The following is a 27,347-nucleotide window of genomic DNA, read 5'->3' as shown; positions in this document are numbered from 1 at the left end:
GCGAACATGCCAATAGACCTTATATGTAAGGCCGCACCTTGGGCTTCGCCTGGTACCTTTTATAGATATAGTATAAGGTTGTAAATATGTATATATGCCTGAGCCTATTAACTAAAACCTGGCGGCGGTTCCTCCTATTCTCTGTAAAACAACTGAGGAGCGAGGGGGGGCGCCCCTTTTATCTCTCTGTAGGTTTCCTGTTCCTAGGGGCGGATCCCCTCTCTCTCTCTCTCTCTCTAGTGGGTGCTGTCGTGGGCTCTATAAAAGAGCATTACCGGTGAGTAATCCGATATTTCCAGGTGATTCTAATTCAAGGAAAACTACTTAAAAATGATGATCCACATTATTAAGCAGGTCACAGTTTTCAAGTAACATGGGAAAGAAAAAGGATCTATCTGCCGAAAAGTATCAAATAGTGCAATGCCTTGGTCAAGGGATGAAAACATTAGATATTTCCCGAAAACTTAAACGTGACCATCGTACTGTTAAGAGATTTGTGGCTGAATCTGAGCACAGACGTGTTTGTGTGGATAAAGGAATAATGAGGAAGGTTTCTGCCAGACAAGTTCATCGGATTAAGATAGCAGCTGCTAAAAAGCCATTACAAACCAGCAAACAGATATTTTAAGCTGCTGGTGCCTCTGGAGTCCCTCGAACCTCAAGGTGTAGGAAACTTCAAAGGCTTGCTTTGGTTCATAAACCTACTATTTGGCCACCACTAAACAGTGTTCACAAGCAGAAACGGTTGTAGTGGGCTCAGAAATACATGAAGACTAATTTCCAAACAGTCTTGTTTACTGATGAGTGTCGAGCAACCCAGGATGGTCCAGATGGATGGAGTAGTCGATGGTTGGTGGATGGCCACCATGTCCCAACAAGGCTGCGACGTCAGCAAGGAGGTGGAGGAGTCTTGTTTTGGGCTGGAATCATGGGGAAACAGCTGGTAGGGCCCTTTAAGGTTCCTGAAAGTGTGAAAATGACCTCTGCAAAGTATATAGAGTTTCTGATTGACAACTTTTTTCCATGGTATAAAAAGCAGAAACATGACTTTCCGCTGCAATTCTGCAACTCCCTATCGCGGGAAATACGCTTGCAGAATTGGCATGCATATTCCCACTAAACACTAGCGTTTTGCAAGCGTAATTAGCGTTGGAAAACTGATTGACAGGTTGGTCACACTTGTCAAACATAGTGTTTGACAAGTGTGACCAACTTTTTACTATTGATGCTGCCTATACAGCATCAATAGTAAAGAGATAGAATGATACAAATAATAAACAAAAATAAATAAGTGATTTTCTCACATTCCGGCGTCCCCCGCAGCCTTCCCGCTCCTCGCGATGCTCCCTCTCCCAGTAATGCCTCACGGCAATGACCCCATATGACATAGCTGTCTCACGAGACTGCTATGTCATCACAGGGCATTGACATGAGGCATTACTGGGAACGGGAGCATCGCGGGGAAGCTGCAGGGGACACCAGAACGTGAGAATATCCCGTTTTTTTTTTTTTTATCAGGTATATGGTTCCCAGGGCCTGGAGGAGAGTCTCCTCTCCTCCACCCTGGGTACAAACCGCCCATGATCCGCTTTCTTCCTGCATGGTGGGCACAGCCCCTCGTGGGAAGTAAGCTGATTAATGCATTCCTATGTGTGCGGAATCCCCGCGATTCCGCACAAAGAATGAACATGCTGCGTTTTTTCCGGAATGCGATTCCGCCGCGGGGGAAAATGCAGTATGTGCACAAAAAATGCGGACTGCATTAAAAACGATGGGGTGCTTATGTAAGCGTTTTTCTGCGGAAAACTTCCGAAAAAACGCTAAAAAAACTAAAAATCCTGAACGTGAGCCCATAGCCTGAAGGTGATATCAAAGAAGGGTTCCTATGTTAACATGTAACTTGGTCTGTTAGGATGTTTTGGAGTTAAATAGCTTTTTTTTCAGTGAATGTGACCTCCTAATGCTGCAAATTCCACAAATGAGCATTTTCAGTTCCTTAAAACATATTAAATGTTTAGAAATTCTACTGTGCCTAATAATTTGGAACCGTGCATTTTGAGTTTTTATTCATTCAATTTGGGGATTATACTGTTATCATTGGGAGGTTTCTTCAATAAAATTCGATGTATAATCTAACGGGTGATGACTTTTATTAGACTGACTGTCATTTGCACCGACCATTTTAGGGCATGTTAGGTTAGGCTATGGGTTGAACTAGATGGACTTAAAGACTTCCTTCAACTTTAATAACTATGTTACTGTGCATTTAGGAAAATCCGAGAAAAATGTAATTTGCATAATAATTTGGAACATGGTGTAGTGTGCAGTAATGTATCTGTATACACTGCACGGTGATGTAACTACTCACTTGGTCAAAATTGTTGGTACCCCTCGTTTAATGACAGAAAAACCCACAATGGTCACAGAAATAACTTGAATCTGACTAAAGTAATAATCCAGGGCTGTGGATGCTTTTCAACCATGCTTCCACAGAATTAAAAAAAATAAAAATAAAAAAAAATAATAAAACTCATGAAATAGGCCTGGACAGAAATGATGATACCTTTAACTTAATATTTTGTTGCACAACCTTTTGAGGCAATCACTGCAATCAAACGATTCCTGTAACTGTCAATGAGAATTCTGCACCTCTCGACAGGTATTTTGGCCCACACCTCAAGAGCAAACTGAACCAGTTGTCTCATGTTTGAAGGTTGCCTTTTCCAGACGGCATGTTTCAGCTCTTTCCAAAGATGCTCAATAGGATTTAGGTCAGAGCTCATAGAAAGCCACTTCAGAATAGTCCAATGTTTTCCTCTTAGCCATTCTTGGGTGTTTTTAGATGTATGTTTTGGGTCATTATCCTGTTGCAAGACCCCTGACCTGTGACTGAGACCAAGCTTTCTGACACTGGGCAGCACATTTCTCTCTAGAATCCCTTGATAGTTTTGAGATTTCATTGTACCCTGCACAGATTATAGACACCCTGTGCCAGATACAGTAAAGCAGTACCAGTACATAACAGAGCTTCCTCTATGTTTCACAGTAGGGACAATGGTTTTTTTTCTTGATATGCTTCATTTTTCCGTCTGAACATAGAGCTGATGTGCCTTGCCAAAAAGTTCAGTTTTTGTCTCATCTGTCCACAGGACATTCTCCTGGAAGCTTTTTGGCTTGTCAACATGTAGTTTGGCAAATTCCAGTCTGGCTTTTTTATGATCAACAATGGTGTCCTCCTTGGTCGTCTCCCATGAAGTCCACTTTGGCTCAAACAACGATGGATGGTGTGTTCTTACACTGATGTTCCTTGAGCTTGAAGTTCACCTTTAATCTGTTAGCAGTTTTTCTGGGCTCTTTTGTTACCATTCGTATTATCAGTCTCTTTGATTTGTCATCAATTTTCCTCCTGCGGCCACATCCAGGGAGGTTGGCTACAGTCCCATGCATCTTAAAGGGAACCTGTCACCCCGTTTTTTCAGTATGAGATAAAAATACTGGTAAATAGGGCCTGAGCTGTGCGTTACTATAGTGTATTTTGTGTACCCTGATTCCCCACCTATGCTGCCGAAATAACTTACCAAAGTCGCCGTTTTCGCCTGTCAATCAGGCTGGTCTGGTCAGATGGGCGTGGTGACATCGCTGTTTCTTCCCCCAGATCTTGCATACATTTCTGTTGGTGGCGTAGTGGTTTGCGCATGCCCAACTTCTGAATCCACTGCGCAGGCGAAGAAAAAGCGCGCGATCGGCGCTATTTCCCTGGTGATCGGTGGGGGCGGCCATCTTCCTGAGGCCACGCGTGCGCATATGGAGTCCTCTGCTGCCCGGGGCTTCAGGGACATGGCTGCGGGATGCCGCGCGTGCGCAGATGGAGATCGCGGCGGCCATTTTCCTGAAGCCGAGTTCGCATCTCGGCTTCAGGAAAATGGCCGCCGCGATCTCCATCTGCGCACGCGCGGCATCCCGCGGCCATTTTCCTGAAGCCCCGGGCAGCAGAGGACTCCATATGCGCACGCGCGGCCTCAGGAAGATGGCCGCCCCCACCGATCACCAGGGAAATAGCGCCGATCGCGCGCTTTTTCTTCGCCTGCGCAGTGGATTCAGAAGTTGGGCATGCGCAAACCACTATGCCACCAACGGAAATGTATGCAAGATCTGGGGGAAGAAACAGCGACGTCACCACGCCCATATGACCGGACCAGCCTGATTGACAGGCAAAAACGGCGACTTTGGTAAGTTATTTCGGCAGCATAGGTGGGGAATCAGGGTACACGAAATACACTATAGTAACGCACAGCTCAGGAACTATTTAACAGTATTTTTATCTCATACTGAAAAAACGGGGTGACAGGTTCCCTTTAAATTTCTGAATATGTGCAACTGTAGTCACAGGAACATCAAGCTGCGTGGAGATGGTCTTCTAACTTTTACCTTTAACATATTTGTCTATAATTTTACATGAGACAACTCTTTCCTTCACTTCCTCTGGTCCATGTTGAGTGTGATACACACCATGTCACCACACAGCACAGTGAGTATCTGTAGCCTTATATACAGGCCCACTCACTGATTCCAAGATTGTAGACACCTGTGATGCAAGTTAGTGGACACGCCTTGATGTGACATGTCCCTTTTGTCACATTATTTTCAGGGATACCATCATTTCTGTCCAGGCCTATTTCATGAGTTTTACTTTTTTTTTTTTTTAATTCTGTGGAAGCATGGTTGAAAAGCAATGTCTGACTTTCATTTGTTCATTTTTATAGATTTTTTTTAATTTATTATTACGGTACTTTTGTCAGATTCAAGTTATTTTTGTGACCATTGTGGGTTTTTCTGTCATTAAATGAGGTGTACCAACAATTTTGACCATGTGTGTATATACAGTGATATATAGTGTGCAGTAATGTATCTATACACTGCACGGTGATGTCACTATATACAGTGATGCATTACTTCACACTATATAATATATCTGTGTATAGACTGCACGGTGATGTAAATTTATACTATGATATTTGGATGTATTGTACACTAAGCAGTATTGTCTCAATATACACTGCTGGACAAAGTCGATGTACACCATTTTGTAAGGCCATAGTATAAGGAGATATCAGCAATTGGTCAAAATGGGTGTAATTCAAGATCAAAGGCTGCTTCATCACAGAGGCTGCGCTATGTGTGGGTGCTGCGCTATGTGTGGGTGCTGCGCTATGTGTGGGTGCTGCGCTATGTGTGGGTGCTGCGCTATGTGTGGGTGCTGCGCTATGTGTGGGTGCTGCGCTATGTGTGGGTGCTGCGCTATGTGTGGGTGCTGCGCTATGTGTGGGTGCAGCATTTAAATTCTTTGTGCGGATTCCGCAGCGGTTTACACTTGCTCCATAATAGGAATCCGCAGGTGGAATCTGCACAAAATCCGCAAAAAAAATTGCGGTAATTCCGCAGGAAATCCGCAGTGCGGTTTACCTGCGGATTTACTAAAATCAGTCCGGAAAAATCCGCAGAGTAATCCGCAGCGTGTGCACATACCCTTATGTCGCTTTTTTCAACATTATATACTTATCTTTCACCACACCGACAAAATTCAGTGATCCACTTTCACATGTGTAGGATGCATATTACACAGGGATCTAACACCGACCCTTCAGTCTCACTTCCCATCTTTGTTTGAGGTTACCTTTTAGCAATCAGGACTGCATTTGCATTACTGGCATCATGGCACCCATCTCTGAGCAGTAATGGCAATGCATCGGGTATTCTAGAATATGTATGTATGTATATAGCAGCCACATAGTATATAGCACAGGCCACGTAGTGTATAGGAGTACTACGTGGCCTGTGGTATATACAGTCCCTGACGAAGCTGACGCAAAACGCGCGTTGGGGCTACAGCGTGGATCATTTCTGAGTGCCAGCTCCAGGGGTAAGGATGTAAGGGGGATTTGGGTGCAATCACTGACATTTGTGATTGTTTAGAGCCTGTGTACAGGGCTCTTTGGAGGTCCACATGGATTTGTGATTATTTGACGAGGCCTTATACCCCCGGACCCCCTCTCCCCGGCTCTATATATATATATATATATATATATATATATATATATATATATATATATATATATATATATATATATATATATATATATATATATACTTTTGCACTAGGCACTTTATCTATACATGTGGCATCAGTTTTTCTCCGCGCTGGTTTTTCATCTGTGCTACCGTCACTGTTTCTTTTGTTTGCTACTTTTTGTATACTCATTGTCTTAATGTAATTAATATTGGATTTTTATTTATTTGCATTCAATAAAATTGTTATTTTAGTATGGACTTGTACTCCGTTTTTGTCTGTATTATGCTAGTTGTGGGAGTGTCCTAGATGTATCTATTGTGATACTTCTCCCTGAGTAAGTCTCCCCCATCGTGATTGTGAGCATGCTGGAGAGATTTGGAATTATAGTTTTCAGTTTGGGCTTGTTATATTGTGGTGATTCGTATAGTCTGTGGTGAATATTTTCTAGTGTTTTTATACTGACCGCATAGTTCTCTGTTCTATTCTTTCTTTTTAGCTAGTATGGCCTCCTATGCTAAAATCTGATTTCATATCTGCGTATGTTATTTCCCTCTCCTCTCACAGTCAATATTTGTGGGGGGCTATCTATCCTTTGGGGATTTTCTCTGAGGCAAGATAGGTTTCCTGTTTCTGTCTTTAGGGGTAGTTAGATCTTAGGCTGTGCCGAGGGGTCTAGGGAGTGTTAGGTACCCCCCACGGCTACTTCTAGTTGCGCTGCTAGTTCAGGGTTTGCGGTCAGTACAGGTTCCACCTTCTCCAGAGTCCGTCTCATGCTGCTCCTAGGCCACCAGATCATAACAGTGGCTGCTATATACTACCTGACCAGTGTTAGATACTATATGGGATGTATTCTATACTGCCTGGGCTGCGTTATATACTACATGGCTGTATATACTACGTGGGTAGTGTTATATACTACGTGGCTGTGTTCTATACTGCGTGCTATATACTACGTGGCCAGTGTTACATACTGTGTGGGCTGTGTTACATACTGTGTGGGCTATGTTATATACTGTGTGGGCTGTGTTATATACTGTGTGGGCTGTGTTATATACTGTGTGGGCTGTGTTATATACTGTGTGGGCTGTGTTATATACTATGTGGGCTGTGTTATATACTGTGTGGGCTGTTATATACTACGTGGGCTGTGTTATTTACTGCATGGCCTTTATTAACGCATCGGGTATTCTACAATATGAATGTATGTATATAGCAGCCACATGGTACAGTCATGGCCAAAAGTATTGACACCCCTGCAATTCTGTCAGATAATACTCATTTTCTTCCTGAAAATGATTGCAAACACAAATTGTTTGGTATTATTATCTTCATTTAATTTGTCTTTAATAAAAAAAACACAAAAAGAATTGTCCTAAAGTCAAATTGAATATAATTCCACACCAAACATAAAAAAGGGGGTGGACAAAAGTATTGGCACTGTTTGAAAAATCATGTGATGCTTCTCTAATTTGTGTAATTAACAGCACCTGTAACTTACCTGTGGCACCTAACAGGTGTTGGCAATAACTAAATCACACTTGCAGCCAGTTGACATGGATCATGGACATGGATAGTTGACCGCGGTGTAAGGCACTCGGTTAACGCTGCTATTAACCCTGTGTGACCAACTTTTTACTATTCATGCTGCCTATGTGTGACGCCCAGGAGACCGGGATACCCAGCACCGGACCAATGGAGTCTGTCTCTTGAGGGGGATGTCACGGGTGGCTTGACCCGGTGCTGTGGCCTCAGGCAATGCACAGTGTAAGGGGTATCATGAGGGGACAGGCACTTACTTGATCAGCAGCAGATTCTCCCAGCGGTGACGATCCCGATCCTGGATAGATGACTATTGTCCAAATGAAAGACTGAGGCACTGAAACGTTTAACCAGTTTACTTTAACATAAAAGGATTTACAACCAGTCCTGTCACCGGAGTCTGTATGGGAACTCTGAGTTACTTTGACCCTGCCGGGGTCTTCGCCTCTTATTGTGCGCAATTTCTGTGTGGCCCTGCTGCTGTATGTGAACTGGCTGCCGGCCCTATCTGTCCCCTCCGGGTCCTGGTTCGACGGGCAACCCGAGTCCTTTTATCGGCTTACCCCCTCCGGGAGTACCGCTGAACTCTGTGTCTGTTGCTGCGTCCGGCCCTAGTGAAGCTGATATCACCTCACGTTTTTCCGGTTGCTGTATTATATATAATGAATACAGCCACGGATCCGGTATCCGTCTTTGCGCCTGTTCTGGGTAGTGATTAATGCTACCCGGTTCTCACAATGTCCTTTTTCTCTATCCCTCTTCTCCTCAGGCCGGTGATTTAGGCCTGGTAACAGTCACAGGGCTGTTAGAGATTCAACTGTATGACCTCTCACTTTCAGCTCCTTGGCCCAACTGCCATTTCTTCTCTCAGACCAGAATGGATCAAGGGGAGTCTCTGGAGCTCCCCCTTCTGGCCGGAGGTGGTAGTGCAGTCTTGCTATTTTAGTATTTGTACTTACTGTCAGTAACTATTTTTGTGGCAAATACCCCTAGGGGTGCCACATTCCCCCTTAGTTAAGAACAGTACTCCGGGACTGTGGGACAATAACATTTTGAAATAACAATTAATATGTACAGAGTCTTAAAAATGAAAAGTTACAAAAACCACTCAAGGAAACACAAATAGAGTTGTGTAAAAAGTCACTTCAAATAGCGTCCATTAATACAGTTCTATCCTTGAAGGTATTAGGAAAGGCACTGTACTTAGTGTCCAGGAATTTAGTTCCATTTTTCCAACGGAGTTATCAATATAAAGTCTAAAGAAAGTTCAAAAAGAGCAAAAAGCAAAGTTCAAAAAGCAGTCTTTCCGGAGCTTTGATTTAGTGCCTCCGGGCTGATAAAAAGTTCAAGAATATGCAATAAGTTCATACAGACAAGTCTCTATAGGCACTGGGCTTAAACGTTGCAGACTGATAACAATGACTATACTACATTTTCTGTTTAACTATATACGGCATAACATATATACAATTCACATTATGAGCTTTATAGTTGGTAATCTGCATACCTGGCCGGTAATTGACCCTGGGTACTACGCTGTGATCTACGTAATAGCGGTGTCTCTTCATGTGGTGTACTACTGTCTACTGCGGATGTAGTATCTGCCCGCTCTGCTAAAGATAATTCCACGACTATGGAGTTGGCAAGTCCACCGTGAATGGGATTACTCTGACCAGGAATCTGTTCTTCCTGGCCTGGAACCTCCTGTAGTACGGGGTCAGCCTCTTCCTGTCTTGGGACTTCTGGTATTGGGTTCGGTGTTGGGTAAAAGGCCACCATGGGAACCACTACTGCACCATGGTATGTTAGTAGGGTTTTGGGAAAGTCTCCTATACAGGTGTGATACACTTCCTCTTCTTTTTCCTTTACTGGTTGAACCTGTATGGGTTGATTAACTTCTGGTTCTGGCTGGACAACGTCTGGCTCTTTCAATGCTTCCGGACACAATTTAAGATTGTCTCTTGACACTAGTACAGATGTTAAGCCTCCGTTTTTGCTAATGAGACACATTTTAGGATTATCCACTCTTGTTGGTAAAACTGTGTAGGGTACGGCTTCCCACTGATTGTCCAGTTTATTGGTTCGACGATTTCTCTTGAGCACTTGGTCACCCGGTCTTAATGGGGTCGCTAGAGCATTCTGGTTGAAAGTTCGCTCTTGTCTTTCTCTAGTTTGCTGAAGGCTTCTTTCCACACTCTCTTGCACTTGGCGATACTGCTTTTGCCGTATGATATCCCAATTGGAGTCTTGAACTTCTGCGTCTGGTTTCAGAATTCCCATTTCTAGATCGATTGGTAATTGGCCGGGTCTTGCACGCATAAGGTAAGCTGGGGTGCAGTTGGTGGAGCTCACCGGGACATGATTATACAGATCCACCAAGTCAGGCAATTTCTCTGGCCATTGATTCCTTTCTGTCTCAGGTAAAGTCTTTAGTAGGTCTATTACAATATGGTTCATCTTCTCGCATAAGCCGTTTGTTTGTGGATGATAGGCCGTCGTCCGGATCTTTTTGCAACCATACATATTACAGAATTCTCTGAAGATCTCTGATTCAAAGGCTGTACCTTGGTCGGTGAGAACCTGTTCCGGATATCCATGGGGTCTACAAAAGTACGTTTGGAACGCTTTGGCTGCTGTTTTTGCTGTCAGATCTTTTACGGGAACTACTACCAAGAAACGTGAATAATGGTCCACGATGGTCAAGGCATAGACATAGCCGGACCGGCTTGGTGTCAACTTCACGTGGTCCATGGCTACAAGTTCAAGTGGTTGTTTGGTGATTATGGGCTGCAGTGGTGCTCTTTGGTTCTTTTGATCGTTTCTTCTGAGGTTGCACGGGCCACAATTTCTGCACCACTGTTCGATTGATTTTCTCATCCCGACCCAATAAAATCTTTCTCTTAGAAGTACTTCTAACTTTTTCCAACCGAAGTGACCAGCACCATTATGGTAAGCTTCGAGGACCATCTTCACATCTTGTTTAGGCACAATAATCTGCCAAACCAATTCATGTGTTTTCGGATTGGTGTATCTTCTACAGAGCTTCCCTTGATACAGGAACATTTTGCCTCTCTCTTTCCAGAGTTGATGCGTCTCTTCTGGGGCATCCTCATCGTGATATGCACTTTGCTCAGTCAACAGTTCCTTCACCAACTTCACAGCCGGATTGCTGTCTTGGGTGTCAGCCCATCTATGGTGTGCTAACGGATTAGAATTCACCTCTTGTTGTTTCTGATAGGTACTTGACTGATGATGTTTTGCCTTGGGACGATGGAAGGCTGGTAGTTCAATTTCTTCAAGCTCCCCCGTTTCCTCTTCTACATCTCTCAAGTGTGGCATCCGGGATAGGGCATCGGCATTTCCATTCTTGCGACCTGCTCGATACTTGATTATGAAGTTGTAATTAGATAACCGGGCTATCCATCGCTGTTCTAACGCACCTAATTTGGCTGTGTCCAGGTGGGTCAACGGATTGTTGTCAGTATAGACAATAAATTCTGCAGCGGCCAGATAGTGTTTGAAACGCTCCGTCACAGCCCAAACTACTGCCAGTAGTTCCAATTTGAAGGAGCTGTAATTTTCTGAATTTCTTTCAGTAGGCCGGAGCTTTCTACTTGCAAAGGCGATGACTTTCTCCCGACCTTCTTGCTTTTGTGACAGCACCGCTCCTAGTCCCACATTACTGGCATCGGTGTAGAGGATGAAAGGTTGATGGTAATCTGGGTATGCCAGAACCTCTTCTCCAGTTAGTGCCTTCTTTAGTTGTTCAAAGGAGTCTTCCCTTTCGTCGTTCCACTGAAAAAGAGGGTTTCGGTTTGAAGGTTTCTTCGTCTGCCCTACCAAGGTGTCTTGCAAGGGTGCTGCCAACTTGGTAAATCCTTTTATAAATCTGCGATAGTAACCCACCAATCCCAGGAATTGTCTCACATCTTTTGCGCTGGTAGGTCTTGGCCAATCCCTTATGGCGCTTATTTTCTCGGGATCTGGTGCTACTCCCTCCGAACTCACGATGTGTCCCAGGTACTGTACCTTTGGCTTGAGAAGGTGACATTTGGATGGCTTGACTTTCATGCCATACCTGGATAAGGCTTCGAACACTTCTGCCAGGTCTATTAAGTGTTGTTCGTAAGTCTTTGAGTAGACGATCACATCATCTAGGTACAGGAGGACGGTCTCGAAGTTCTTGTGTCCGAGGCAGCATTCCATCAGCCGCTGGAAGGTACCGGATGCGTTGCAGAGTCCGAACGGCATGCGATTAAATTCACATAGACCCATTGGTGTGGTGAATGCCGTCTTTTCCTTATCTCTCTCAGCCACAGGGACTTGCCAATACCCGCTTGTTAAGTCTAAGGTGGAAAAATAATTAGCAGATTTCAAAGCAGTTAAGGACTCTTCTATCCTAGGCAAGGGGTAGGCGTCTTTATGGGTGATGTTATTAATCTTCCGGTAGTCTACGCACATTCTCATGGTTCCGTCCTTTTTTTTGACAATCACTAGAGGGGCCGCCCAGGGGCTACAGCTGTCTCTTATTACCCCGGCCTGTTTCATTTCCCTCAGCATATCTTTTGCACATTGATAGTGAGCGGGCGGTATGGGTCTATATCTTTCTTTTATTGGGGGATGGTCACCTGTGGGGATTGTGTGTTCTACCCCTTCTATCCGTCCGAAGTCCAATGGGTGTTTACTGAAGACTTGTTCATATTCCGTCACTAGCCTATACACCCCTTGTTTTTGATGGGTAGGTGTTGAATTTATGCCCACGTGTAGCTGTTGGCACCAATCCTCCATTTCTCCATCTGAGCCATTGCCTTCCACCTGACAGGTTGGTTCTAAGGGCTCAATGGTTGTGATGGCATTGTTGTCAACAGTATATAGCTTTGCCATTGTAGCATACCTTGGCAAAGTGACCGCTTCCTCTCCACAGTTCAAAAGTCGTACCGGCACTCGTCCCCGGTGTACCTCGACTATCCCTCGTGCTGTGAGTATAGTGGGCCTGCTGTCGGTGTACACTGGTTCTATTAAGGCTTGATAATCTCGTCCCTTACTACCAATGGCTGCTCTACACCATACCAGCATTTCTGTTTTTGGTGGGATTACAATAGACGTTGGATCACTTACCCTCACACTGCCGATTTCTCCACCTGCAACTTCTACCTGTTGCCTTAACATCAATACTTTTATTTCCCTCCGGAGAACTCTCTGCTGGCAGGATTGGGCAGTTTCAGCAATTTGCTGTAAGACAGAAATGACTTCGGAAAAGCAGTTCTCTAACACATTCATTCCTATCAATACAGTTGGTTCACAGTTCCGCCGGTCAACATCAACAACAATTATACCCTGTTTCTTCAGTTCTACTTTACCAATCTTTATGGTCATCTCCCTGAATCCTAGTTTCGGTACCAACTTACCATTACTGGCCCATATATCTAGTTCAACATCAGAGGGCCCTTTATCAATATCTGCATCAGCCCAGTACCTCTTATAAAGGATATACGGTATAGATGAAATCTGGGAACCTGTGTCCAGCAAAGCGTTGAGGGGAATTCCGTCCAGCACGATAGGGATAATGGGTCGTCCTCCGATGTACCTGTCGTGCCAGGGTGTTGGGCCTTGAAAGTTCATTCCTGCGAAGCGGCCCGCATTCCCAGGGGATTCCCGTTTAAATCACAATCTCGTGCAAAGTGGCCCGGCTGCTGGCAACGGCGGCAAATGGGCTGTCCATCCGGTTGGTAGCGGTCGCGGGGTCGTCCTCTCCATGTCGGGTATCTCCGGGGTCTCATCCATGGAACATCCTCTCTACAGTTTGCCAACTCCATCTTGTGTCCTCTCATCTCCTGCATGGTTTTAGCCATTGAAGCAACAACATCAGCTAAAGAGTCAAGCTTTTGTTGAAGAGCCTCATTAGTACTGGGCCCCAGGGGCTTAGCAATGGCCCCAGACATAGCTGATGTCACTGGCACTCCCTGTTGTTGAGGTGCCTCTGCCATGGGTTGCGCAGGATCCTGATCCCGAGGTGCCTCTGCCAGCTGGAGACGTATAGCGCTCTCCTTTAATTGGGCAAATGTCAATTCAGGGTTCTTAAAAACAAGCATGCTCACATGCCCCCGGTGAGAAGGGGTGTAGAGTCCCTCAATAAATTGATCTCTTAGCAGTTTATCCGCTCCGGTGTTAAAAATGGGTTCAGCCAGTGTAAGTGATTTAAGGGCTTCCTGCAGGTTTAAGGCAAAGTCTCTCACGCCCTCATTAGCTTTTTGTTTGCAACTAAAGAATCGTATTTTAGCTTTGCTGCTGGCCGTGGTTTCAAATGTAGCTTTTAATCCAGCAAATATGCGTTCAACAGTGCCTTTTAGATCAGCTGCCCATGCTGTGACTTCTCGCTTAGCATGGCCACTTAACTGCATCATCAGGAGACTAACACGCTGAACTTCACCCACAGGGAACATGTCAAAATGGGCCAGCATCTTTTCTCTGAAATCGTCAAGGGTATTAGGCTCACCTTCATACATTGGAAGCCATGGGCCACCCGGGGTATATGGCATCAGCACCGGCATGATGGGCGCCACTCCTTGCACCGCTGCGCTGCCGGACTCTCTATTGACACTCTGTCTTTTAGCTGCATTAGCGTTGCCGGGTGCTGCGGCGTCTCCGTGCTGCGACATACTGTGCCCCCTTAGTTAATCCGGACCCTTCCGGTCCTCCGCTTCCGTCGGGATAGTGTAGATTCGTTCCGCTGTGCAGCAGGATCGATCGATTTTCCCCTTGCTCTGATGTCAGAGCGCTCAGCTTGGTGCCGCCCACAATGACACGCCCCCTGCTGCTCCCACCCACCGCGCTCTGTAATGGCGGATTCTGAAGTTTTTCAGTTAGACTGGGGCTCAGGTGATGGCGTAGCTCAATTAACAGTCTCGTGCCTAACGGTTATGAAGTGATTACCTCAGGGGATGGCGGCCATCTTTACTCCATTATAACCAATGGGGAAAAGTCACTTTCAATAGTTTTCAATGGGGAATGGATTTTTCTTTAATAAAGTCAATTTTCAAGATTTTTCATCCCAGTTTTCACAGTTTTGGGCTCCAATCACGGCACACAATACCCGGTATACGGGCTGGCTAGATCCTGTTCGTGACGCCAATTGTGACGCCCAGGAGACCGGGATACCCAGCACCGGACCAATGGAGTCTGTCTCTTGAGGGGGATGTCACGGGTGGCTTGACCCGGTGCTGTGGCCTCAGGCAATGCACAGTGTAAGGGGTATCATGAGGGGACAGGCACTTACTTGATCAGCAGCAGATTCTCCCAGCGGTGACGATCCCGATCCTGGATAGATGACTATTGTCCAAATGAAAGACTGAGGCACTGAAACGTTTAACCAGTTTACTTTAACATAAAAGGATTTACAACCAGTCCTGTCACCGGAGTCTGTATGGGAACTCTGAGTTACTTTGACCCTGCCGGGGTCTTCGCCTCTTATTGTGCGCAATTTCTGTGTGGCCCTGCTGCTGTATGTGAACTGGCTGCCGGCCCAATCTGTCCCCTCCGGGTCCTGGTTCAACGGGCAACCCGAGTCCTTTTATCGGCTTACCCCCTCCGGGAGTACCGCTGAACTCTGTGTCTGTTGCTGCGTCCGGCCCTAGTGAAGCTGATATCACCTCACGTTTTTTCCGGTTGCTGTATTATATATAATGAATACAGCCACGGATCCGGTATCCGTCTTTGCGCCTGTTCTGGGTAGTGATTAATGCTACCCGGTTCTCACAATGTCCTTTTTCTCTATCCCTCTTCTCCTCAGGCCGGTGATTTAGGCCTGGTAACAGTCACAGGGCTGTTAGAGATTCAACTGTATGACCTCTCACTTTCAGCTCCTTGGCCCAACTGCCATTTCTTCTCTCAGACCAGAATGGATCAAGGGGAGTCTCTGGAGCTCCCCCTTCTGGCCGGAGGTGGTAGTGCAGTCTTGCTATTTTAGTATTTGTACTTACTGTCAGTAACTATTTTTGTGGCAAATACCCCTAGGGGTGCCACATTTGCAAAAGAATAACTGACAGAAAGACAGACAGAAAGATGGAAATGACCCTTAGACAAGTATATAGTAGATAGATATATTTAAAAACGAGTGTATCTACAATGATGTCATAATGGTTGTTATGGCGACGATGATCTAAAGGCTGCCATGCGAAGATGATGTTATAATGGTTGCCATGGTGACGATGATATCATAGGTTGCAATGGTGACGGATATGTCGTCATGGTTGCCATGGCAACGGTAATGTCATAATAGGATGTAAAGATGATGGTTATGTCATAATGTTTGTCATGGTGATGATGATGTCATAGAAGGTTGTCCTGGCGACAGTGATGTCAGAATAGTTGCCATGGCGAATATTGTGTCATAATGGGTGTCTGGGCTTGGAGGATGTGTGATGAGTATATGGGCACGGGACTATAGGATGGAGGATATGTATGATGGGTATGTCGGCACGGGACTATGGGATGGAGGATATGTATGATGGGTATATGGGCACGGGAATATGGGATGGATGATGTGAATGATGGGTATATGGCCATGGGATTATGGGATGGATGATGTGTGTGATGGGTATATGGACATGGGATTATGGGTTGGATGATGGGTATATGGGCACGGGATTATGGGATCGATGATGGGTATATGGGCATGGGACTATGGGATGGAGGATAATCATTATGATTTGCTATAACTAACCACAGTTAGTTACTATGCCCGGGCAACGCCTGGCTCTTCAGCTAGTAAAGATATATTATTGGGAAAAAAAAAGGGATTGTGATGTAATTTCCTTGTTCACCCTCTTCAGCCACATACCCTCATTAGTATTAAATAAAGACACAAACACACACCAGCCTATGTAGAAGCATTAACATAATTAACCTACATATGCTGTAACAAAAAAAGCTACTGTCAGAAATCTGCGTGAAATGCAATATCTGTTTATTTTTCAAACATTTTTAAAAAATTGCATGGGCTCCCACATAATTTTAATAACCAGCAGAGGGAAAGCCAACAGCTGAGGGCAGATGTTTATATTCTGGGAAGGAGCCAATAGCCGAAAGTTCACTGTCTATTAATATCAGCTCACAGCTGTTTGCTTAACCTTTACTGCCTAGTTTACAAGGGAACCCCAGAAGCAAAATTGACATGTGGTCCCCCTATAGAATTCGAACCAGCAAAGGTTAGGCAGACAATTGAGAGCTGATATTAAAAGCCTGAGGAGGGGCCATGAATGTTGGCATCCCCCAAGCTAAAAACATCAGTCCTCAGCCACCCCAGAAATGGCGCATCTTACAGATACGTCAATTCTGGCACTTAGCCGTGCTCTTCCCACATGCCCTGCAGTAATGGCAAGTGGGGTTGATGTCACCTTTTGTATTGTCAGGTGACATCAAGCCCACAGGTTAGTAATGGAGAGGCGTCTATAAGACGCCTATCCATTACTAATTCTATAGTTACATGGTAAATAAAGACACGGCCAGAATAAAGTCCTTTATTTGAAATACTCACACGGACTCCTTTATTGAATCTAAATTTACCATACTTACTGAATGCCTATTCCACGACGCCCTCATCTCCTGCAACAAAAATAAAATAAAATAATAGACCAACATGTAATACTATCTTGTCTGATGTAGTCCATTTAATGCTGAGTGTACCACGGTGATCTCACGTGTAGAACAGTCAAATTGGGAGATTTGACCGCTCTACCCAGCCGACGGCGATACACTGACAGGAGATAATCGCTCCTGCAGTGCATCACTATGCTGCCGTGAGAGTTCACTGGAGTTCATCAACTCTGGTGCTCTCTCTGCACCGCTGCGTAAGAACTTTCCCACACAACTGATGAACTCCGTTGAACTTTCACTGCGGTTGAGTGATACACTGAAAGGAGGTGATCGCTCCCGCAGTGTATCGCCAGCGGCCGGGTGACACCGATGTGGGACAATCGGTATTAAATGGACTACGGCGGAAAGGTGAGAATTTGTTTATTATTTTTGATTGTTTGCAGGAGACGAGGGCGTCGGGTATTAGGTGTTCAATGAGTATGTATTTTGTATTTGAATAATATTATTATACATTTATATAGCGCCATTTAATCCATGGCGCTTTACATGTGAAAAGGGGCAAATATAGACAAGCACATAAACATGAGCAATTCAAGGCACACACAAGTACAGAAGAAGAGAGGACCCTGCGCACGATGGCTCACAGTCTACAGGAGATGGGTGATGATACACTAGGAGACGGTAGAGCTGGTCGTGCAATTCAGCAGACTAAGGATCACTCCAGATTGTAGGCTTGTCATAAGAGGTGGGCCTTCAGGTTCATTTTGAAGGTTTCCGTAGTAGGCGAGAGTCTGATGTGTTAAGGGTAGAGTGTTCCAGAGTATGGGGATGCACGGGAGAAGTCTTGTATGCGGTTGTGGGAAGAAGAGATAAGAGGGGAGAAGAGAAGGATATCTTGAGAGGATCGAAGGTTGGGTGTGGGTAAGTACCGGGAGACCATGCCACAGATGTATGGGGGAGACAGGTTGTGGATGGTTTTGTATGTCATGGCAAGGGTTTTGAACTGGAGCCTCTGGACAATAGGAAGCCAGTGACGGGCTTGGCAGAGAGGAGAGGCTGGGGAATAATGGGGAGACAGGTGGATTAGTCGGGCAGCAGAGTGTAGGATGGATTGGAGTGGTGCCAGAGTGCTGACGGGAGGCCAGAGAGTAGGGGGTTGCAGTAATCGAGGTGGAATATGATAAGGGCGTGCACTAGCGTTTTTGTGGTTTCATGGTCAAAGAATGCACGGATCCGGGAAATATTTTTGTGTTTGAGTCGGCAGGAGGAGGCAAGGGCTTGGATATGAGGCTTGAAAGAGAGGGCAGAGTCGAGGATCACCGAGCATGCGGGACTGGGGGAAAGTGAGCAGCCATTGACATTGATGGAGGGGTAGAGTGAGAAGGGGGAAAGATGATGAATTCTTTTTTGTCCATGTTCAATTTTAGAAAGCGAGCTGAAATAGCAGACAGACATTGTAGGATTGTGGACAGTAAGGAGGTGAGGTCGAGTTCAGATAGGTAGATCTACGTGTCATCGGCGTAGAGATGATACTGCAAACCGTGGGATGCTATGAGCTGTCACAGGCCGAAGGTGTAAATGGAGAATAGCAGGGGCACTAGGACTGAGCCTTGGGGAACACCGACAGACGGGGGTGAGGTGTGGGAGAGGGAGACACATAGTCTCTGCCCACACACAGTGACACACTCACATATTCTCCGCCCAGATACAAACATTCTCCACCCACACATGGACGAACACATTCTCCGCCCACACAGTCACACACATTCTCCGCCCACACAGACATGCATTCTCCACCCACACATGGACGCACACATTCTCCGCCCACGCACAGACGCACGCATTCTCTGCCCACGCACAGACGCACGCATTCTCTGCCCACGCACAGACGCACGCATTCTCTGCCCACGCACAGACGCACGCATTCTCTGCCCACGCACAGACGCACGCATTCTCTGCCCACGCACAGACGCACGCATTCTCTGCCCACGCACAGACGCACGCATTCTCTGCCCACGCACAGACGCACGCATTCTCTGCCCACGCACAGACGCACGCATTCTCTGCCCACGCACAGACGCACGCATTCTCTGCCCACGCACGCACACTTCCTCCTTCTGACATCATTTCCCTTTGACAAATAACAGCGTTTTGACAGCAAATCTGCAGCAAATACGCAAACCTTTTTACACCTGCGTTTTTGCTGCGGATTTGACTGACTCAGTGGATGTCAATGGGTGCAGAAACGCTGCAGATCTGCAAAAAGAACTAACATGCTGCGGGAAATAAAACGCAGCAAATAAGGACGGAAATTTCCGGATCATGTGCACAACACTTCAGGAATGGCATTGATTAACATTGCTTAAGTAATCCATTGTGGTTTTTTTCCGGGTGGAAAAAACGCTGCGGAAACTCTACAAATCCACATAATGTGCACATAGCCTTACTGTCTCTACACCCACAACTTCTTATGAAGCGACTACTGTAGCATTGCATGCTGGCCTCTTATACAACCGTCTGTGGCATCCATGGACATGCCAGAGTGTTTCTACAGAGTGGCTCTACATTTTGGTATATGGGCAACTTCCTAATCTGGCAGATGGATAGTTGTTTTTTTTTTTTGTTTTTTGTGAGGCGACAACCCCCTTGAGATCATAAGGCATCATAAGGTTCAATCTCACTTTTTTTTTTTTTTTTTCATACCCTGGGTCAGCAAGACTCTGCTTTTTGTGATTATTGGGCACACATATTATACATATAGTAGTAATCATCAATTAAATAGAGAGGGTTAAGAACGTTACCTGTAACCAGGTAGGTGCATCTGCATTTCCTTCCTAACGTGTTGCTGAGCATTAACTATTTCCCTGCTCTCCTTTCTGTCTCCTGTCTTTAATGCTGACCCTATCCCTAGTTGTGGACTTTCTTTCCCATAATGCCTGAGTTCCAGTCTTCGTTCCTGCAGCCCTTATGGGAGGTAGGTCTCCTTTTCTCCATCCTGTCTGCTGAAAAACATCTGTTCTCCTAACCTACTCCCCCATTAAGGCCGGGTTCACATTAACATTTCTGTGCACAGCGTATGGTCCGCATGCGTGCGTCATGCGTACATATCTTTAACATTGTGTACGCAAGGACATGCTTTTGCATGCGGATGAGTACGCATGCGTCGTTTCGCGGTGTGAGGCGGTGTCCGGAGAAAGCAACATGTTGCATTTTTTGAGGCGTCAAATATTGTGCAATCATCTGCATGCAGGTGATTGCGGATGATTGCGTCAAAAAAATGCATTACTGTCTATGGAAACGCATTGGTATCCAAGGACATACGTACGCATGCGTTCAATACGCATACATACTTTAGAATGCGCATGTCCAGAAAATGTCACTGCCCCCACCATGCGCATAAAAACTGCAAACGCATGCCAAAACGCATTTAAATGCATGCACACACAGCGTTTTTGTTTGCGTTATGCGCAAGATGATGCGCAGGCGTAAGCTTGCTTTTGCATGCATTTTGGCATGCGTTTGCGCATGTAGACGATACGCTGCGGACATATACGTAAATGTGAAATTATCCTAACTTAGTGATTTATAAACTGTTTTAGTTTTTTCTGCAATTTTGCAAAAAGTGCATTAAAATAAATTGTATATAATCTTTTCAATCAATCCTAGAATAATGGCAAAAAAGGTCTGGGCCGAAATAGCTTAGTATAATTGTACTTTAAAGAAGCACTCCCTTCAAAATGTGTATCCTATTAATATATTGCAATCATCATGTTGTATGGCACTAATTACGGTATTTACAATTGCTCATTTTGCCTGTCTATCCAGTTTTTTCTTCTCTGTTCCATTAGGGTAAGTTCACACAGGGTGTTTTTGCTGCTTTTTTTTTCTGCAGCAAAACCTGATCTTCTTGGCAGGAAAGAAGCTGCGTCAAAAATGCAGGTTTAGGTGCGTTTTTTGGTGTGTTTTTTTTTCTCTTTGTCCATGCTAATGTCCTTGAATTTTCAGCAGCAAAATTCAGCAAATAATAATACCAGCTTTTTTGCTGCATTTTTTCAACACCCATTCAAGTCAATGGGTGAAAAAACGCTGAAAGAAGTGACATGCTCTATGTCCAAAAAACTCAGCAAAGCACAAAATACTGATCACACAAAAAACAATGTGTGCATGAGATTTCTGAAATTTCATAGGCTTTGTTGGTATTGTAAAAAGCAGCTGAAAATTAGCATAAAAACGCAGCTGAAAATTAGCATAAAAAAGCAGCAAAAAAAACGCCCTGTGTGAACGTACCCTTAGGTCTATGACTTCACGTGATTTAAACCAACTAGCTGAGTACTTCTAAGCTTTATATTGATACAGGAGGTGTATTTTCCCTGTATGATTCATAAGTTACTGCAAAAGTCCGTGTCGGGGTGAGGAACAGAACAGCTTGGTCAGGAGTTGAAAAGGGGGATGATAAATGCAGGGACAAGAGACTTCCTGTTTCTACTTAGAGCAGAGAAAAGAGAAGAATTAGCTTGGTAGAAAGGCAAAATGGGCAATTGTATGTACACAGTGCCATATACTATGATGATTGCAGTATATTAAAATCTGATGGGAGGAGGGGGGCTTTTTTAATGCAAGTCTGTTTGACTTCTGTAAAAGTAAAGCTAAAGGGATACAGCAGTCTGCAGAGCATCGCAGCCCCTTATCTGTCAGTGAATGGAATCCGTGCCCAGACCCCAACAAGACCATGAACACATGTCAGAAGTTAGACATAATAATAATAATAATCGTTATTTTTAGATAGCGCTAACATATTCCGCAGCGCTTTACAGGTTGCACACATTATCAGACATCACATTATTAGACATCTTTCCTCTTGCGGTGCCCATTGGCTGACGGATTACCCTGTTGTTTTGCTGCTTACATTGTGACAGGTTGTTGTGCAATGTGTTTTCTTGGTGTAAAGTTCCTTATTTTGTAATCTGGTTTCCAGCCGTTTGTTCTTGCTTGCACAGAGCTTCTTTGTACTTTTCCATTTTGTCGATCACTAGTGGAATCCTTTTGAGCTCTCTTGTCGATTTATAATTTACAGTTCTCCTCAGGTTGCATTGCAAGGTTACACACGAATATTGTTGGCGCCAATCATTACTTGTGTTCCTAACGTTATTTTGCAGGTAAATGTTGGAAAATGAAAAAGTGAGAATCCTATTCATTTCTATACATTTGTTTTCCATAATTTTTTTTTTTTTATCTTTCAGGGAACGCTGATACCTGCTGCCCAAACCACGTGCAGCATCTATCAGACACTTGCTATAATTTCATCTAGGTATGTTTCACTCTGAAACGCTGTGGCCAATCAAAGGGTTAAAGGATTAGTCCCATCTTCATAGATGGACATTCTCAGATAGTACTTTTGTAATTTACTGCATTTTATAATGCTAAAGCCTATTAACACTTTTTTTGTTTTCAATTTGTTGCCTTGGACACTGACCACCGCTGCTGTCTAGCTCATAAGCTCTACGCTGAAGCAAGCTGGGATGAAAAGGTAACCGCTTGCTCCAGCAATACTGGCCAGCTTTGAACCCTTTTCAACTGAAAAGAGCTTGTAAGCTCTGCATATGTTCTGCTGCCTGTCAGCAGTGGTCGGTCTCCAAGGCAACGAGCCACAAACAAATATGTTAATACATCAATGTTACGTGTTACGGAACTCAGCACCCAGAATATGTTGTGCAGTTATATGTATGTATAATAGGTTCCATGTGAGATGCATGTCCCTAATTCATCAGCCCACAGTCTGCGCCCCTGGGCAGAGGGGACACAATATTCCCCTTTTGTCCGCCCCCACCTTTGTAATTCCCATAGTAAATATCGGCAGGCTCCGGCCATCTGCGGCTATTGTAATGTATGTCTGGCCTGCCGCTTTTCTATTGGCCTGCTCTCTGTATCTGTGTGATATATTCTGTGTCCTCTGAGTAAAGTGTTGTCAGACTGGAAATACGTGGAGAAGCAGTAATCTTTTATATGCGCCCATGTAACCAAACAATTCCAGCCAGAGTCCTTCATTCAGACTCCAGCCAAAGCAGAGTGGACCTCCTGAAACACGGGGTGGTACTGAAAGAGGTACCCCAGCTTGGTAGACCCGTTACACTGGTGGCAGACAGCGTGATATGATACCCCTTCTACAGGAGGAAAGGAATGAATGGAAAACAACTACCCGAAGTTAAAGAGGACTACATTAAAAGATCTGGTGGAAGCCCGAGGGTTGATCGCCAGCAACAAAACAAAAGCGGATTTGATAGCCGCCATCATGGAACACGACAGTGCACCGCCCCCCAATGTGAACGTGGAGGAGACTGAATTCCAGAGGGAGGTAAAGAACAGACTGGCCCTCTATGGCCCAAACTCTGCAGTACAGATCATACGAGAGAGGATGGCTTATGTGCGTACTGATCTGAAGGAAAAGATGGCTGAGCGGACCAGGATAGAGCTAGCCAAGATGGAGATGGCAGAGCGGACCAAAGTGGAGCTGGCCAAGGTTGAGATGGCAGAGCGGAGAGAGGAGAGTCAGCGAGCAGGGGGAGCTCTGGCCTTCGACCAGGTACCTTTAACAGTAAGTCACAAAAAGATCCAGTATAATGCCTTCCGACAGTTGGGGGAGGCAGAGGAAGACATTGATGGCTTTCTGCAGGACTTTGAGCGGCAGTGTGCCTTTCATCAAGTGAAGCCGGAGGAACGGGTTCAGATTCTGGCCAGCAAGCTGACAGGCCAGGCAGCAGACGCTTTTCGCACGGTACCTGATGAGGACTGTATGGACTATGAGCGGATTAAAGAAGTGATCTTGGCCCGGTATGCGCTGACACCAGAGGCATACCGCCAAAAGTTCTGCGGACTTATAAAATGCGTAACCAATACCCACGCTGAATGGGACTGTAAATTACGGCGGTCACTGCTACAGTGGGTACAAGGGAGCCAAGCAACCACTAAGGAGGATGTCCTCCAGCTCTTCTTGTTAGAACGATTCTTTAATGGACTAACCCCCGAGACACAGGAATGGCTTTGGGACAGGCGGCCAACGACTCTTGAGGAAGCCGCTCGTCTGGCCGATGAACATCATGATACCAGGAGGCCTCAGTTGTCCGGATCAAAGATGATCACTAGGGGTCCGCCCATGGACCTGGAGGGCCCCAAACCACCAAATATTGTAGGGGACCAGCTAGAAACCCGGCCTACCACAGTCCCCCTGGGGCGCGATGCCACACCTGCCGTCAGCTGGGCCACCTGCAAAGACAATGTCCCAACCGGACTCAGCATACCTAGTGGCCAAAGGCGGGAACGGCTACCTTCCGCCGGGCCGCTGTACACTGCTACCAAGGCGAAGCTGATCCGGAATTGGGGGCTACAACTAACCAAGGGGTGGAAGACATGGAGAAAGTGCTGCATGAAGTAGACCCCGTGCAGGCAGCCCGGGCAGATAATCGACAACAGCATCGACAGGTCATGTGGGTTAATGGGAAACGCATGCAGGGACTAGGAGATTCCGGAGCAACTTTGACCCTTGTGAAGCCTCATCTCGTCCGGGACCAAGAGAAGACGGACCGGACAGTGGCAGTCCGTGTAGCAGGGGGAGCCATACATCGACTGCCCACTGCCAGGATTCACCTGAACTGGGGAGTCGGGGATGGCCTTGTTGAGGTCGGCTTGATGGAGGATTTGCCTGCAGACGTCTTGCTGGGAAATGACTTGGGCCCATGTTGTCTGCCTTTTCGGTTGCCCCTCTGGCTGAGACATATCCTGTGACCACCCGGAGACAAGCTCAAGCTGCGGAGGCAGAATCACACTCAGAGGAGGCCCAGGTAAGACATCCCAGCCCTACACGTATTCCCATAGCCAGACACATTTCTTGGGCCACCCCAGATGAATTTAAGAGGGAGTTACTTGAGGATCCTTCACTGGAGGGATATCGTGGGAAGGCACAAGAGGGGAGAGGGGTACTGGAAGGGGAACAGTTTGTATGGAAGCAGGGACTCCTCTACCGGATCACAGAGCAGCACCACACAGGGACGAGCCCCACTATAAAACAACAGCTGGTAGTTCCCAAGAAGTATAGGCAGGAGTTACTGCGAATCTCTCATGACATACCCTTGGCCGGGCACTTCGGCGTCAGTCGCACCAGGCATCGTCTGACACAAAACTTCTTTTGGCCGGGGGTAACCTATGATGTTTGACGGTACTGCCAGACTTGTGACAGTTGCCAGCGCATTGGCAAGAGGGGAGATCGATGCAAGGCCAAATTACGCAACCTCCCCATTGTGGAGGAACCATTTAGCCGAGTAGCGGTCGATCTGATAGGGCCATTAGCCAAACCCAGTCCGTCAGGGAAAAGGTATATATTGACAGTGGTAGATTATGCCACACGGTATCCAGAGGCGGTTGTGTTACCTAACATACTGGCAGAGACAGTGGCGGCTGCCCTGCTCCAGGTTTCCTCACGGGTTGGATTTCCCCGGGAGATTATCTCAGACCAGGGTACCCAGTTTACAGCAGAGGTGACCAACCAACTGTGGAAGCTGTGCGGCGTAAAGTCCATTAGAAGTGCCCCGTACCACCCGCAAACCAATGGGTTGTGTGAACGCTTTAATGGGACGTTAAAACAACTCATTGGGACTTTTACCAGGACCTACAGGGACTGGGAGAAATTCTTGCCTCACCTCCTGTTTGCCTATCGAGAGGTGCCCCAAGAATCCACGGGGTTCTCCCCATTCGAACTGGTATACGGGAGACGGGTAAGGGGACCCCTAGACTTAGTGCTAGAACACTGGGAAGGGGAGGGCATCATAGAAGGGGTACCTATTGTACCCTATGTGCTGGAATTCCGGGACCGCCTAAAGGAGCTGACCCAGGCTGTACGTGGGAACATGCAGGTGGCCCAGCGGCGCCAGCGCGTATGGTACGATCGGAGGGCCAGAGAGCGCACCTTGGAAATAAAACAGAAGGTTCTGGTGTTAGAGCCCACTAGGCAAAACAAGTTTCAAGCTGCATGGCAGGGGCACTACCAGGTAGTGGGGAAAATAGCTGACACAACCTATAATGTCGCCGATTGTGACGACCCCAGGGTTATCCGCATGTTCCACGTGAATATGCTGAAGCCCTACCGGGAGCGCCCTGAAGAGGTAGTGGCCATCTGGGCACCTGAAGCAGAGGATTTAGCCGGACTTCCCTTGCCGGATGTCGTAGGGGAAAGGACTCAGTCTAAAACATGGGACCAGGTACACTTGGGTGAAGACCTATGCCCCCGGGAGAGACATCAGGCGGAGGAGTTGTTGAGGCAGTGACAGAGGATGTTTTCGGGAGACCAGGGTACACTCGCCTGGCACAACACAAGGTTGAGACCCAGGATCAGACCCCTCTGCGACAAAACCCCTTCCGCGTCCCTGAGTCTGTACGAGAGGGGATGCGACAAGAGATACAAGAGATGTTGCGTTTAGGGGTCATCGAAGAGTCAATCCCTGGGCATCCCCCGTAGTGTTAGTGCCCAAGAAGGATGGGACTACACGGTTTTGTGTAGACTATCGTAAGCTCAATGAGAACACAGTGACGGATGCATATCCCATGCTGCGTGTGGATGAGTTGTTAGACCGGCTGGCAGGGGCAAAGTATTTGACCACCTTCGATCTATGCAAAGGCTACTGGCGGATTCTCCTGACGCTATTCCCAAGTCGGCATTTGTCACCCCGTTTGGCTTATTCCAGTTTCGAGTTATGCCATTCAGGATGAAGAATGCCCCGGCGACCTTACAGAGGCTGGCTGACCGGCTTCTGGATGGTCTCCAGGACTATGTGTGTGCCTACCTGGATGACATCGCCGTCTACAGTGCGACATGGGAAGAGCATCTAAATCACCTACAGACAGTAATGGACAGGATCCACAAGGCCGGAATCACCCTGAACCCAAACAAGTGTCACGTGGGCAAAGCAGAGGTTCAGTATTTAGGGCATTGGGTGGGAAACCGCGACCAGAAACAGCCAAGATTGAGGCCATAGCCAAATGGCCCACCCCACGCACTAAAACCCAGGTCGTGGCGTTTCTAGGGACAGCGGGAGATATCAGGAAATTCGTTTCCAATTACAGCAGCGTAGCCAAGCCCCTCACTGTTCTGACCCAT

At 46.2% G+C, this 27,347-nt stretch overlaps 1 protein-coding gene across 7 annotated transcripts in view; it reads left to right on the top strand.

Annotated features, from left to right (window-relative positions):
* The window catches only part of PNPLA7 (patatin like phospholipase domain containing 7), a 268,219-nt gene that overhangs the window by 41,923 nt on the left and 198,949 nt on the right, over positions 1-27,347 (top strand). For 2 of the 7 annotated variants that reach the window (XM_069747683.1, XM_069747687.1), the window contains exon 2: positions 22,444-22,511. The exons of 2 other annotated variants lie outside the window; for them this stretch is intronic. Coding sequence is in view for 1 of the 5 variants with exons in the window: in XM_069747682.1 (XP_069603783.1) it covers positions 20,171-20,177 (7 nt within the window). In the remaining 4 variants the exon portion in view is untranslated. Of the gene's footprint in view, positions 1-20,114; positions 20,178-22,303; positions 22,360-22,443; positions 22,512-27,347 lie in introns of those variants that run through there. 3 more of the 7 variants (XM_069747685.1, XM_069747686.1, XM_069747682.1) reach the window with 3 other exon arrangements.

The sequence above is a fragment of the Ranitomeya imitator genome, chromosome 2, assembly GCF_032444005.1.
Source record: "Ranitomeya imitator isolate aRanImi1 chromosome 2, aRanImi1.pri, whole genome shotgun sequence".
In the NCBI taxonomy this organism is placed as follows: Eukaryota; Metazoa; Chordata; class Amphibia; order Anura; family Dendrobatidae; genus Ranitomeya; species Ranitomeya imitator.
Note: the sequence above shows the minus strand (reverse complement) of the source record. Positions and strands in the feature narration are given on the sequence as shown.